The 14,628-nt window shown below is 51.0% G+C and overlaps 5 protein-coding genes across 5 annotated transcripts; 2 read left to right on the top strand and 3 right to left on the bottom strand.

Moving 5' to 3' along the window:
- Positions 1 to 474: 474 nt before the first annotated feature.
- Positions 475 to 2,605, top strand: VTN00DRAFT_7350 (uncharacterized protein; the record flags this gene model as incomplete). Its single annotated transcript, XM_069434088.1, has 2 exons — positions 475 to 486; positions 713 to 2,605. 2 exons carry the CDS (start codon positions 475 to 477, stop codon positions 2,603 to 2,605), a joined length of 1,905 nt encoding a protein of 634 aa, XP_069287404.1.
- Positions 2,606 to 3,686: 1,081 nt separating this feature from the next.
- Positions 3,687 to 6,327, bottom strand: VTN00DRAFT_7351 (uncharacterized protein; the record flags this gene model as incomplete). The annotated part of the gene is made up of 4 exons (XM_069434089.1): positions 3,687 to 4,407; positions 4,460 to 4,659; positions 4,715 to 5,088; positions 5,142 to 6,327. The coding sequence occupies 4 exons, from the start codon at positions 6,325 to 6,327 to the stop codon at positions 3,687 to 3,689; spliced, it is 2,481 nt and encodes an 826-aa protein (XP_069287405.1).
- A 962-nt stretch (positions 6,328 to 7,289) lies between these two features.
- On the bottom strand, positions 7,290 to 9,308 carry VTN00DRAFT_7352 (uncharacterized protein; the record flags this gene model as incomplete). Its single annotated transcript, XM_069434090.1, has 3 exons — positions 7,290 to 8,093; positions 8,143 to 8,251; positions 8,305 to 9,308. 3 exons carry the CDS (start codon positions 9,306 to 9,308, stop codon positions 7,290 to 7,292), a joined length of 1,917 nt encoding a protein of 638 aa, XP_069287406.1.
- An 817-nt stretch (positions 9,309 to 10,125) lies between these two features.
- VTN00DRAFT_7353 (uncharacterized protein) lies at positions 10,126 to 10,810 on the top strand (the record flags this gene model as incomplete). The annotated part of the gene is made up of 4 exons (XM_069434091.1): positions 10,126 to 10,269; positions 10,324 to 10,367; positions 10,479 to 10,677; positions 10,760 to 10,810. 4 exons carry the CDS (start codon positions 10,126 to 10,128, stop codon positions 10,808 to 10,810), a joined length of 438 nt encoding a protein of 145 aa, XP_069287407.1.
- A 528-nt stretch (positions 10,811 to 11,338) lies between these two features.
- On the bottom strand, positions 11,339 to 14,190 carry VTN00DRAFT_7354 (uncharacterized protein; the record flags this gene model as incomplete). The annotated part of the gene is made up of 5 exons (XM_069434092.1): positions 11,339 to 11,644; positions 11,726 to 13,186; positions 13,249 to 13,532; positions 13,584 to 13,873; positions 13,937 to 14,190. The coding sequence occupies 5 exons, from the start codon at positions 14,188 to 14,190 to the stop codon at positions 11,339 to 11,341; spliced, it is 2,595 nt and encodes an 864-aa protein (XP_069287408.1).
- Between the last annotated feature and the right edge of the window lie 438 nt (positions 14,191 to 14,628).

Consider the following 14,628-nt stretch of genomic DNA (forward strand, 5'->3'; position numbering starts at 1 on the left):
AACTGAATGCATACTGGGTTGATGCTCTGTACAGCTAGTAGATCTCTTATATAAGCGCAAGCATTGCAGGTCGCTTCACTATCCTCTGCCGCTTTCCAGACCTTTAGCAAAGACAGGGCCGATATTAATATAGTCGGTCTGCAAGCCGGGCATTATTGCATGCAGCTCTGTTGCTGTAAGCATCTATTCCATTGCTTTCTGGCTGCCTGTTTGGGAAGTCACGTGGTGGCCCTGTGTCCCAGACCCCAGACGTCCTCCGCAAGCGCTCTGCGGCAACAGCAACAACCGCCATCACAGAACAACAGAACATACGCCTCTCCTCCTCTTCCTTGTGCTCTATTGTTGCTCTCGGCCTTGCAGTGGAGACTGTCTGTGTCTGAGTTGGCTGTTTTCTTCATATACACTTTATCGCAAGCGGCGGGCAAGCCCCGGAAGGCAGTTGGCGCCCTTAACAGCCCCTGTGAGCTGCTTGCCATGGCGCCCACGGTAAGTCTACAATGGCATTATCTCTGTTGTGGTTGGTCCTTGGATACCTGTTGTCTTCAATTTATATCTCTTTGAGCTGTGATGCTGCACAGCAATGAAACAGATGAAGCCATCATCACTATGCAGATGGGTTTCAAGCAAGCCTGCAGCAGAAGAGCAAGATGGATTTTTCCAGAACATAGGTCTATATAATGGAAATGTGTCAATACCAACTGACACTGAGCAGTTCAGGTCATCTCGCTCTGGTCGCCAGTTTATCGACGCAGGTGCAAACCGCAATCGGACCGGCCAGGTTGATCATGATGTCTTTGAGGGTTTACCAGTGCGTCGCTGGATTCGGCAGCCTTATACATTCTCCCAGGCTCCGAAGGCAGATGAATCCGAGTCTACCACCCTTGGCGCCAATGGTAGCCAGCCTCTTCCTGAACTCCCCATGCCCAAGGATAGCCACCTTTTGACGCCAATGAGCAGAGCCTTGCTTCGCGCTGCGCGTGCTGGTTGCAAATATATTCGCCACGTTAGTAAGGATTCTGAAGAGGAGGAAAGGGAGACTGCTGAGACAGAGGAACCTGCAATGACGTCGACGGAGCGCAGCTTCACCACCCGTAAATGGACCGTGGTGCCTAGGCATCTGGAGCCTCCAGAGGTGGAATTTCTCGCAAAGAGGAGGCCTGGTTTGCCATCGTTGTACGGTGCAATGGCCTTATCGACCACAACATTGGACGGGGCCAGGGATAATGCACCCCCGCCTATGAGAAAGACCAAATTCAAGAAAGTGGATACTGCCACGGGTAATGTTTCAGTATATGAAGCATGGGTTCCTAAAGGGCATTCGCTGGAAGGGGAGATAGTTGAAAGTGCCACGGTAGGTACTGAGCAAAGCGAGACAACTGTCACCGACGAAACACCTGCGCCTGGAACAGTTGTGGAGGGTATAGGTGTGGTTAACGCCGATGGGGTCGTCGCTGGTGCAGACTCAAGCGCGGTAACAACACCACCGAAGAAACAGCCCCCTCCACCGAAGCGTAAGGCAAAAGGGACCGGGAAAGGTAGGAAAAAGAAAGTGATGTTTGCGCCTGGTGAGGGTGCCGACGCAACAGTGGTACATGGCACAGAAGATGTTAGCACTGGCCTTCTGGGTGATGGTGCAGTTAAAGACGAAGCCGCAGATACATTGCGAATGTCAATTGATAGCTCTGCCGGCGAACAGTTAGAGGGTGAGGAGGATGACGAGGAGGATGACGAGGAGGGTGAAGGCAGCGATGAAGGCGATGAATCCACACACGAAGCAAAATCTCCAGCGACTGCTATCCAAGAAGCAGGCACGACAGTTCGCGCAGAGTCAAATGCGGAGCCGCAGCTTTCAAACTCCGAGCTGCATCCTGTAGCAGTCCCAGGACAGTTTTCACACGAGCAGACGCTGCAGGCTTCCACTGTCTCATCTGGTGCTATGTCCAGCCAACATGACCTGCCACTTGACTCCACCCAACATACTTCAAGCGCCGGTTCTCAATCCGTCATGAGTACTACTGCTTTGGTACAGAAAGCCCCCGCAAACCCTTCTAAAGACCCTGTATCTGAAGATTTCGACCGACTTTCATCAGCGCAACCTCCCGCAGGTAAACCTGTTGTGGACGTCCTCAACAGTGATCAATTGCTACAGAACTCCCAGGCCTCGAATCCAGTGTCGGATGCCATTGAGAATCTCGGGCCTGTAGCAGCAGATGAAAAACAGCAGACGGTGAAAGCGACTGATAGCAATGCACTTGTCGAGGATACAACGTTGGTTTCGGACCAAACCACAATGATCGAAGCAGATACATTCAAACATTTCAGTGCAGGGTCTGAGCTTGCACAACCTGTTGTTACTTTTGATGACGGGGAGATTGACTTATTGGGCAGTCTAGAGGCGAGCCTAGGAAATGAAAGAGGAAAGAATAGTGCGGGGCAGGATGGATCAGGTTCTTTAGCAGGAAAGGAAAATGTGCTATCTACTTCACCTGCTTCTGCGTCTGTAGAAGCGACACAGGCAGAATCAAGTGAATGTATGATATCTACAAGTCATATTCCTAGTGATGATGGCTCTTCTGAAGGACAGAACAAGCAGCAACAAGATTAGGTCGGCGCCCGATTTTCTAGTGAATTTCTTCTCTTTGATGTTTCTAGAAGAACCAATACCTCACATAATTAATGGATTACCTCTTGTGTCTCTAGTGTCCGCCGTCGGCGTCGGCAGTTGTGTCGCCTGAGCCATTAGTGAGGCTCATTTTGCTAAGCAGAGTTTCAGGCTTTTGGATGTACATACTATACATTACTATATGATATCTCTTTGGCACCTACCCCCTGTCCAAGCCATACACCTTGCCGCTTTTGCTATACTAGATATATTTCGATTCGGACTGGATTTGTCTAGGGTCTCTGACATATCATAGTGTCTGGGTTCCCTCTATAAAATAGCAATCCGCTGAGCCACTAAGCAGCTGGGGAGGGGTGACGAAAGATATGATATAGTCGTGTACGTACTGTACCATAAATGCATGAGGGAAACCGGTATCCGCCAAGATTGCAAATTGGAGGGACCAAGTGCCACGTGTATTTCATCGAGTACGTGACGAGCTTTGTAACCGAAGGGACTGACCAGAGTAAGAACAGTGCATCGCCGGGAGCTGTCAACGCGTTACCAGGTCTGAGACCACTCTTGTAAACGATAATCTGGTGCATCAGAGGATGGCTTCAAGCTACAAACAGAGCAAAAATTCTCATCCACTCCACGATATTAACCAGGACCCCGATCTCTCGAATCAGAGTTTAGCCAGACTAGACCACTTTGTCTTGATGGAAGAAGAGAAATCAAGGAACATCCGCCCAAGAGGAAAAGCTAGTAAGCTACTTAGAGGCACAGTACATCGGAAGGTCAAAAAGTCGAATATCATGTGAACCTTGTCCATGCAGCAAATTTTGCACCCGCCAGAAACACATAAGCAAACACGAAAGCTATAAGTCGACAGGAACAAATCAAGAGTTCATGACACAAATCAGATTTTTATGGTCATCAGGTCGTCATGCTGATCCCATTTAGCTCTTAAACATACTGTGTTGAGAAGAACCAGCCAAGTGGACCATTAAGTTGACATGATGCCACCCCATCCAGATCCCAATTGACTCTGTTGTACGGTGCTTATAAAATCCATTGTTGCGATCTACCGGCTCTTCTGCCCCTTCACATTGCGGACAACCTTCTTTGTCACGCTCCTGACGTTTCCACGTCGACTCTGTGCCTTCACAATGCTCCTCTCACTGTCTTTGACACCAATCTTACCCGCCCCTTTACTATTAGTCTTGCTTTTGTTCGTCTGCCGTTTCGTGGCAGTTGCACCCCCGGATGACCCGCTGATTTTGGCCTTGGTCTTTGCTGATGGGCGATTGAGTTTCGAGTTTGACTTCTCTGTGGAGGACGGCGCAGCAGAAATTATGGTAGAGCATGAAGATGCGGCTTTCGATTTAGGACGACGAATTGTTGCTTTAGTCTCGGATTTTACACTAGACCCTTTTGCCTTAGGTCTTATCTTCGGCTTTTCCTTGGCTTTCTGCGGCGCCCTAGTCTTCGTGGCCTTTGTAGGTATCGTCTTGGCCTCCACGTTGGCCGTAGCGGTCTTTTTCTTGACGCCCACCCTGAGAGACTTGGGATTCAGTAGTTTCCGTTTCTTGTTGAGGCGTGAAGTAGACTCATCAAGCACATGCCCAACCTTGCGTTTTGTGCCTGTGAGGACTTTCTCCCCCTTTCCCAACCGAGATTTTCGCTTGTCCTTATTCTCAGCCTTTGGCTCTTTAGGACGCTGGTCTCTGGGTTTCGGCCCCAAGACACCGCGGCATGTAGGTGCACCACAGCGGCATTCCTGGACATTCTTCTGAGAGAAAGGGCTATGGGTGTATTAACATCTAGAACAGATGAGAATCGTTGGCAGAAACTTACTCAAAATTATAGTCGTAGGTCAGCTCTTCCCCGGTCATGATGCCCCGGTCTCCAGCGAAGAGAGCCATACGAGGTTTACCGGCAACAGTCCACTTTTCCATTCTGCAGTTGGGTTCGCAGGAATGGTTCACGAAGCGGGCAATGGAGCCACGGGTAGCATCTATAATCATATTCTGGTCAAAGTACATGAGATAATAGCACTGAGAATGGGTCAGTTCCAGGAGACGGATCAAAGATGGGAAGCGGAGTTCTCACCTCGTTATTTTTATAGATCGTCCTCATCCGGCTCTCACATTCTGCCTGAGTAATGATCTCCCCTGTATACTCGACAATTATCTGATTCGGCTCGAACGTACGATTGCTACGGACTCCGTAGCCACGATCCATGGTCTTGATGACTTCTACACCGATATTGTATTTACCACCAGCCTTGGTTCGCTGCTTTAGCTCATGAAAGCTGCGGTTCCCGCACTTCGCACCCAGTCTGCAGTTGCCATCGTCGCATTCATAGAACATATAGCGATTCTGACAATTCTCGTCACATCCGGTCTCTTCTGTGCACATGCAAGTTGAGAGCTCCGTGTGCTTGTTGGCCTTCCATATGCTGGCTGCCTCACCAACAAAAACATCTAAATCATAGATTAGACATAGCCCCAGATGAAAGTAGAATAGCAGCACTCACTCTTGTTTGTCTTCCTCCACTCATCCGGCTTTGGCTGTCCTGGAGGGAGTGGAGAGAAGATATCAAACGGCAATTTGAAGTCTCTTCCGTTTTTGAGAAGCCTCTCTCCTGCAAACATGGGCATTGGAAGCAGCTTTCGCTGGAATTCACCGGAGCTCTTCCTTCTCTCACTCTTGATCTTGTTTTTTGCTTCATTGAGACGAGGATCCATGTAGCGATCCTGCCCGATGTACAGACCATGCGAAAGCCAACGCTTGGGCTTATACCGCGGCACGGAGTTCGGAGCAGGCGAACTCTCTCGTCCAGACGATGATGTAGATACAGACTTTGAGGGCAAATCACTGTCAGAAACGCGACTCTTTTTCGCTGCCGGTGCCTCCATAGCCGCTTGCCCGATTTCTGACCTATCCTTGGGAAGAATGGCATTTCTCGGCCTTAAGCCGATCCTGCGGCCCAACTCTTTGCCATTCTCCGTCACGTCCCTAGGTCGCTTGCCCAATACGCTGCCAGCCTTTTCGGCCAGGTCTGTAGCCTTCCTCATCAAACTCAGACGTGACGAGCGCCTTACCGTCCTCTCATTATCCGCCTTCACTGTCTCTGCTGCTGCATTGTCCTCCTTCTCCTTGGCAACGGCCTTCGATGGACGCTCCCGGAGTGCGCGACGTCGCGGTGAATGCCGCGAGTCGGCCTGTTGTGGCTCTTGGAAGTCCTTGCTGACGGGTGTATCGCGCGGGACTGCAGGACTGTCGGTCTTCGTACCGTCTCCGGTCTGGCTCCACGAGGACGTTTCCATGACCGCTACATTACGTCGGAGAAGCGACGACCGGGACGTGTTATTGCACTCAGCGACGTTGTCGACAAGTGTTCCACCCGAGACGGTATGGCTCTTCAGGTCAGGCGACGACTCGATCGTATCCGGCTGGAAGTTTGGGTTGTCGAGATTTCCGACTCCTCGCAGCGATGACCGCGTTACACGTCTCGACGTATGCGGCAGTGCGGTCTTATCCTCGCCCAGCGCGTGCTCATTGTTGCTCGAGGTTTCGGAGCGACTGTTTTCAGGTGTGAGCAGCTGCTCAGAAAAGTCCACGCCCATTGCGTCTTCGGGCTTGTCGTGAGAATGCTGATCGGAATCGGGGGGCGAATTGGTCACGGCAAACGCGACAGAGGAGCCGGACCGGCGTGCCATCTTTGGGCACTCTGCTGCAGCCTAGAGGAAAGTCGAGTGGCTCAATGCCGCGCGAAAGAGGATGTTGACATAGAAGGATGGAAGTAGCGGGTTAGAGAACGGGCTATGGAGAGGTGGATCTTGTTCAGCTTGCTGATATAGGAGCATGCGCGGCGTCTCTACGCGTAGCAGGGCGGCTGCGCTTCAGGGGAGGGGTCCATAAGCGCGAGGCCTAGGAGACTAGCACGGCATGGCCGGAACGTCAAGACGAGCAGCAAGGAAGAATAAGCGTGCGTGGTGATGCCCAGCCGCGGCGATCTGCAGAGTGGAGAGGCGAAAGAGAGAGTTGAGAGAGTCGAGCTGTCACGGAAATCAAATGGATCAAACGGAGGACAGGCGTCGCGTCTACGCTGGCTCGCACCCCCTCTGCCCGGAGCATTCCATGGGGCAATGCCTTCCTTTATGGCACCGCGGAAGAGATGCCTGTTCAATTACGTAGAAATTATGCCTCAGTGAGCAGAGCACCAAGAGTCTATCGGCGATCCGGAGCCAGGTATCAATCATATCGTACATGCATCACCTCCCCGAAAAATGAATATAGCCATCCTGACCCGCTACCTAGTCCTTCAGAGCAAAACAGCTTATAGATCTACAGTGCATATTTCGGCCAGGGAAAGTGAAGAGAGAAAAAAAAATAAATATAAATCAATAGGAAAATCAGAAGATCAACAAGACTGAAAGAGGTAGGGATGTCAAGAAAATATCTCGGATGATACCTGAACGTCTGCTCATATGAAGTAGCAAAAGTCATCATAGTAGATAATCTGAAGAGCGGGAGGACCGAAAGATTTAGGCTGCTGATAGTAAGATTAGATAGGAGAATGGCAAAGTATGGTGGGATCACGCGCGAGGTGACGATATGATCGGGAGACGTTGTAACCACTAGGAAGATCCAGAAATCACCACTAAATATGGCCTAAGGGCTATCCATGAGATTGTTCCCCAGGGTTATTGTCATGGGGGCTATGGACGTTGGAAGGCTGAGAGCGCTGCTGACCGGACGGGACATTCTGCATTTCCATTCCTGCCTGGGCCTCGAGGTCCTTGGGACGATCCTTACGTTTCTGGGTCTCGAAACGCTGATCTCCCTCTTCGTAAGGCCGCTTGAACTGCAGATATGTAGGCGGTCGTGGCCGGGCGAGAACAGAAATCCAGTTCCATAGAATGTTGCCTTGGGTAAAGGGCCGATGACGGTCCGCTTTCCGGAATTTGTGGGAATTCAGATATTCCCTAGTCGTCTCACCACGGCCCATTAGAAAAAGATGGTACGCCCAGAGGGATGCGGGATAGGGCCCGGCAAGACCACCGTAAATGACCATGGCAAAAGGCACTCTCCACTTATCGATAGCATCTACAAAAGAGATGCGTTCCCGGGAACGATATACAAGGATATGTGCCAAGCTCGAGGCGATCAGAAAGAGTGAAAGGATAGTCGCTGAGCTGACGAAGGTGAAGAAGTAACGGTAGTTGCGACGGCCAACACAATTGTTGAGCCAAACACAATGGTGATCAAGGGTTTCGACACAGTTGTCGCATACACGGCAGTGATAGCAACGGGGAGGACGCCAGATGTTGCATGTCTTGCAGTACTTAACTGGCACGTCCATTGCTGCTACGTCAGACGTGGCTAGCTTAATCATGACCCAGTCATTCGTAGGAGGACCAATTGCCAAAGGGTCTTCCGATGGATCTGGTGGAGGCATGGGATGGAGATTCCGCGGGATAATCTGCGAGTCGGTGTGAGTACGATACTTGAAAGATTTCGGCAACGCTTACTCCGGGATCAACAAGAGAAGCATGTATGAATGAAGAGAAGCACACGTAGAAGAGATAGGCGAATACAATCGGGATCGCGGGCGAGATATTATGCCATAGCCAAGGGGCCCTTATGTCAAGATTAGCGATCGAGAAACCGAAAAGAATCACGGTATTACGTACGAATATCCGAGAAACAGTCCAGCAGGTAAAGCGACAAATACACCAGTTGCAATGTTGATAGGTTTATCTCTGGAATTTTGGAACCTTCCACTGCCCCAGAACACGGTGTTCCCGCTGAAATATTCATAGTTCTTGCCGAGGTCTCTCCTTGGCGCAGACTGGTCCTTTTTCATTTCGACTGACCTGGGCGATGAGGCTGCCGACGATAGTCGCTCATGACCCCCGTCATCATGATGTTCCTGCCCCTCCCTCTTGTTCGGCAGGGAGAGGAATCCGGACCTGAATGAAAGCGGCGACCTCTGGGGCGGATCCTGCGCACCACCTGGTTGGTAGTTTTTGGCCAAGTTCAGATGCGCAGGGGCGCTTCTCTGCGATCTATCCCGATCATGCAGAAGCCTGACACTCTCTCCAAGACTCCTCGCTGTTGTGTTCCCAGTTGGACTCGCGTTTGACGTGCCTCTATCCGGTATTATAGGGTCTGTAAATTCAGTGTCTCGCGACGGAGGGATCTCAATATCACCATGGGGAATGGTTCCCTGGCGAATGGTACTATTCGATATCAAACTCCTTCTGTTCTGAGTTACCTCATCGCCTGTATCCTCAGTTGCGGCAGGTGCTCCTTTGGTTGCCGGGCGCCCTCCACGATGCGCCTGTAGCCTCTGGGAGCTCATCGGCCGGAAAAAGGCCTGCGCCGCAAGTGAAGGGACATGAGTCTTGCTCATCCGGCTCCCGGAACTGGGCGGCCTACTTGCGCCCTGGCTAGACGCGGCCATCGAGCTCCTGGCGGGCGGAGGTCCTCGTCGGGATGCGGGCGGTTGTGACCAAGTTGGCTGTGAGGATATGCCCGTGCGCGGTCGTGACTGATCCCCATCCTCTGACGCAAAGTCCGTCATCCGGGAGGAGATTTCTCCAACGGATGGCGGGCGAGGTACATCCAGCGCAGGTTGCATGGTAAGGGGATCATTCACATGGCTGGGGTTGGGAGAGTCCGCTGAGCTGGCCATGACTGGTGATAGTAGGAGAGCTTTACACAGCGGCGCACAAGGTCATGATGTTGCTTGCAAGAAAATGTCCTCCTCCAGACTTCGTACGTTGGTCAGGAGCCTCAGACTAGGGTAGGGGGGTTTCCGCAAATCCTGTGATAGGAAAAAGGGGGGAGATGAAGGAGCGACGAGAACGGAGGTCAAAGAGATCAAACAACGTGGGTTGATCGCCAAGTGAGAACGAGGATAAAGGAGCGTGGAGAAGAGAAAGGAAAATGAGAAAGCAACGAGGGTAGAATAATGGCAGGAGTCTGGGGATGGTTGACGTCTTGCTGTTTCTGCGCCGAAGCAAGGCAGGACTCGGCTCGACGAGTCACATGTCGAGGACCAGCCGAAACGAGTCACGACGCGCCACCGCCGAGTCAGCTTCACACCCGATCTCTAGTTCTACATGTACATACAGTCCCTTGATGTTATCACCGGTATGAATAGATTTCCCAGGAGCCGAGGCGTGCATCTACGCCATTCTGGACCAGCGGCCCATGGCGGCGACGAAATCTACGACCGGAGATCGTTCTCAATCCTCTAGTGAACTACATACATACTATATCAGAAATGCTATAATATGAAGATGATATAATATAATATGTTTATTATTTCTGAAATTCTCGTCGATGATGAGATGATGACTAACCCGCCCGCTCCGAGAGGACCGTCAGTCACATGACCGCCGGGACGTCAGCGCCTGGATCATCCGACTCGAATCTCCTCCACTTCAAAAGCAACGCACTCAGATCTTCTCTGCCGCCGCCCACCTCCACTGTCCACAACGACCACCATGTCCTCAATTGCTGCTTTGGCCACCCGTCGGGCCTTCGCCCGTCCATCCCTCCTGCAGGCCCCATCGCGACGATTTCTCAGCTCCTCCAAGGTGGAAGAAGCCGGCCTCGACAAGGGCCCGAAGCGTGACCCGGAGCTCTATGTACCCTCCACCATTTCCCCGTTGGCCGTCCGCACGCATATCTAACGGTTTTAGATCCTTCTCGGAGTTATGTCCGGTGCCTTCATGATCGCTGGCTGGTGATTATCCCCTTCGTTTATCATGGGTTGGCGGACTTTTTGCACCCGCAGCCCGACCGTTCGGCGCACCGGAACGGGCAAGACGCTGACCACTTCCATTTTCAAACACAGGTACTTCGGCAGCAAGCCCACCTCCGTGACCTCGGAAAGCAATGTTCGCATCGGCGACAGCGCCATGCCCTGGGAGCGAGATGATGAGGGCAAGATGTTCAAGTACCAGTACCATCCCCACGGTGACAAGAACCAGCCCCTCAGGGATGCTCCGAGTGCGCTCAACACCGTTATTGTCCCCAACGTGACTCTGCCAAAGGTACGTCTTCGGGCCCCTCTCTGCTTTTAGATGCAATTGGTTCACAATAAATGGCTAATTTGACATCTCGCTTGATGTGCAGGATCTTCATGATCGCTTTAACAAGTATGGAAAGGAAGAATGGGACTACTAAGCGGACATCTGGGGGACTAAATAGCCTTCAAGACTGCATCGAAAACTGTATTGTACTCTAGAAATCCTGTCAAGGATAGAGGGCGACAACGCGTGGCTTATCTGTAGAAAGAGCTTCGAGCATATTCGTCACCTACAGACCGCTGCTCCGTGCGTAACGTATTTGAATCAATAATCCCTGAGCTGACCTTTTTTCTGCCGCCAGTTTCGCCCCAAAAGCTTAGAGATCGAACACCAACATACATTCATTATCTTGTTCCTTGAAGAAGGGATGTTTAGATAATACTTCTGTAGTATCCTTACAAGCGAAACAAATAATGGCCTAAGATGATCCCAGCTGAGTAATATCTACATAGTCTCCCTTTCCTAGCTTGGGGGTTTAAGTTGCACCAGCTGAATGTCTTAGTTTGTCGGTCTGGACTCGCCGAGACTCTGGAGGTCTCGACCTAGTTTCACTAACGAAATTCTCTTCGCACTTCCTGAGTCTTCAGCTTCCGACTTTGGACGTCCTGGGCCCGAGGTATTTACTCTAAAGTTCCCGCCCCTCTGCGTTGATTAAACGCGTTCGGGTCTCGTACCGAGTCTGGAATGAGACCTTGCCCTCCTTCTGAAGGGAAATGACTTGTTCCTCGTTAAGAAGGTTTCCGTCTTGATCTCGGTATTCGATACGTTCTTCCTGGCCGACGTGTTGCTCCTGAGGCCGAGATGTAACAAGGGTATTTTCCTCACTGTGGAGGACGGGTTGATTCTTGTACGGCCGGGCTGGGGCTGGCTGTGCTGGCCGGGTTTGAATAGCGTCGCGCGAATTCACAAATTGTGTCATATACTGGCCCAACTAATCACCCCAGTCAGACGTGTTGGAATGATTGTCTTAGATAAACCCGCGGCGCAGAGGTTCCCAGATTGGAGGACTTACATCAGTGTAGAAAGTGTTGCAATCAAAATCCCAGGAGTCAAGAAGTTTCACCCTCTTGCAAGCATCCTGCGTCCAGGGGTTGCCGTATACGAGCGGAGAGTATAAAGTGAACGTGAACACAGTCAAGGTGAGGAAGACTGCAACAAACACTTTTCCAATCGCAGGTCTAGAACTTAAGCCAAACGTCCTAATTCGGTTCGCACAGAAATCGTATACCTGGCAGACTGCAAGGAGTGCAAAATAAAGCGCAGGGAAGTAGTGATGAAGGAATAGCTGACGAGCCATGAGGTAGAATGGAAAGTAATGGAACGCCCAACCAAGCACATTTGTGCCCACCTCATAGTCGAAGCGTTTGAAAGTTGTGTTCTCGTAGTCACCGCAGCTGCGCTGCCACCGGAGGATGGCGAGGCCTTTGAAGACAATGTAGATCCCAATTGTCAAAGTTGAAGTCCACCAGATTAATGGATTACCCAGTAGGTATATTTGGCGGTGATCCTTGCCCCAGAAGTTAATGCCACGGAGTAACGTTGGCCAGGATGGCGGTCGAGAATCCCAGGCATGTGACTCAACTAAGCCGGCGTTTGTGGTCCACATCACCTTCTGTAGCTCCCAGAACTTCCCCAAAAACCCGGGGTTTTTGTAATTGACCTTCTCTGAATCTTCCGGTAGCATAGGGTGCATGTTAGACTCGATAAACCAAATACTGTTAGGCAAAGTCCCTCCCTTTGCACATGTCACTTCCTGCTGTTCATAGGCCCAATCAGGAAGCTTAACTTTGTGAGAGAAGAGGACGCAGCCTGTCATCAGATGTATCAGACGGAATTTCGTCTGGATGGTGCGTAATCTTTTCTTGGCTTCTTCGCCTTCGGACATAGATTTGACGATCTCGACCCGGAACAGATCATTTGCGTCACCGGGGAAACCCTCGTAGCCATAAGCAGAGACCTCATTCTGCCACTCAGCTTCGGTAACAGGTGGACGGATATCATGTGAATGGACCCTTCTATGGGTCAATAGGTGATACAGCCTGATCGTAGCCCCGTCTTCAATAAACTGTGTCGTTAGATTGTCCCAGGCATAGGGCCCCTCCACCTCACCGTACGGACCGAGAGGCTGAGTCTGATTTTCTATAACGAACAAATTGTTCTCATCCTTGTGAGGATAGAGTGTAATCTGCTGTTGCTTGCTTCCAGTGGGATACATGTGACCGTGAGAGTGAAGATAGCCTCCTTGTGTGTTGTGGTGGCGGATGGTGATTCGGGAGCCGAATGCGACATCGGCAGGGACATCTTGCATGCCCTTGGAGTTCAAAGTAGCCTGAAATTCAGAGGACATGAAACCATCACCATCTCCAGGATTGACTAGGCACATGAAATGAATCGCAAACATTCCAACGTAGAAGCCGACAGGAATGATAATAAGACAGAACACCCGTGCGAAGAAATGCTTGAACCACAGACGCTATATGGTATATGATTAGCCTTTGTATAAAGAAACAGGAGGAAATGAGATAATTGACATACAGGGGTCACGGTGTTCGTGTCGCCAAGGAGAACCCACAGTTGCAGAACCGTCAGAGAGCCGACCCAAGCGATCGTAAAAAGCCCAACCCACTTTACGCTAACCGTGGCACCCAAGCAGACACCTGTGGCAGTCAGCCAAAACCACCAGGGACCACGGAATGCTTTAGAAGGTCCTTGTTCATGTTGGTTCGTGAAGCAGGTAAATGACAGCGCGGTAAGGGCTGTGAAGAATATAAGAGGAGAATCGAGGAGAATCAAGCGAGACTGTGTGACCAATCCATTTTCTTCAGAGCATCAGTATGTGTTTCTTGACTTTCGCGGATCATAGAGCATACCAAAGATTACCATCCCAGCTCCCATTGTCGCAGTCGATGTCCGGCACCCGGTTGCCTTTAGCGTCAGAAACATTATTGGAACCGTCAGGACACCCATGATAGCTGGAAGCATTCGCATCGCAACATATGGCACGCCTGGTTCCAAATAGTCTTTGCCAATGTCCTTGAAGTCGAAGTCTCCATCGAAACCAGCAAGCCAGCCGGCTAGCGTGATAAGCAGTTTGGCAAGCGGAGGGTGGACATCCATAAAGAATCTTCCCTTAATATACTTGCTCGCGAATCCGCCAAAACTAGTTGACAGAGCAATCAGCACAAGTCCTCACTGAGCAATGGAGCATAGGGAAAAGACGCACTGGACCTCATCAAAGACCACACTGGATGGCTGGTAAATTCTGAATAGTCGGACAATTGCCGCAATTGCGGTTAAGACGAGCAGCAGCTTATAGTCCGATGTGGGAAGCTTGAAAATATCATTGTCTTTTACCCCGTCTGACCCATAATGGGAGCGCTTCGCCGTCCAGCCCTCGTTTTTCGAAGAATGGTTGGGGGACCGCCCATTCAAAGGGGTGGGTTTCAGGTCCGGGTCTCTGGGTTTAAGAGACATCATTAAAACCGACGCGAAGGGGTAATCTTTGAAGAAGAAATGAATTGCTGCGGGGATAGAGCGTTAACCTGCTTCAAGCAGCCGGAGCAAGCTGAAGGAGGTTCTACAGTAAAGCAGAAGTTACAGGAACCCCACGCCTGTCTGAAGTAATCGATGTGGAATAGATGGGACTTAACGAGGGTGACAAAAGAGTGGAGCAGTCCCCATGACAGGGGATATACGTGACAGACGGTCAAGCAGGGTGTTGGAAGCTGACGTTGAACGAAAGGGACGTTGGAGTTAAGGCCAGATCGTCGGCGGTGGTCAAGGCGGCAGACGGGCGAGCAGCACGAGTCTGACAAGCGCGCGAGATCATAGCATTTTCCAGCCCACTTCAAAGCAGCAAAACGCGTGGTTCTGGACACGGAAGCGATAAGCAAGGCAAACTGTACAGCACGCAGC

This window comes from Thermoascus crustaceus (assembly GCF_041956765.1).
Source record: "Thermoascus crustaceus strain CBS 181.67 unplaced genomic scaffold VTN00scaffold_4, whole genome shotgun sequence".
NCBI classification, from domain to species: domain Eukaryota; kingdom Fungi; phylum Ascomycota; class Eurotiomycetes; order Eurotiales; family Thermoascaceae; genus Thermoascus; species Thermoascus crustaceus.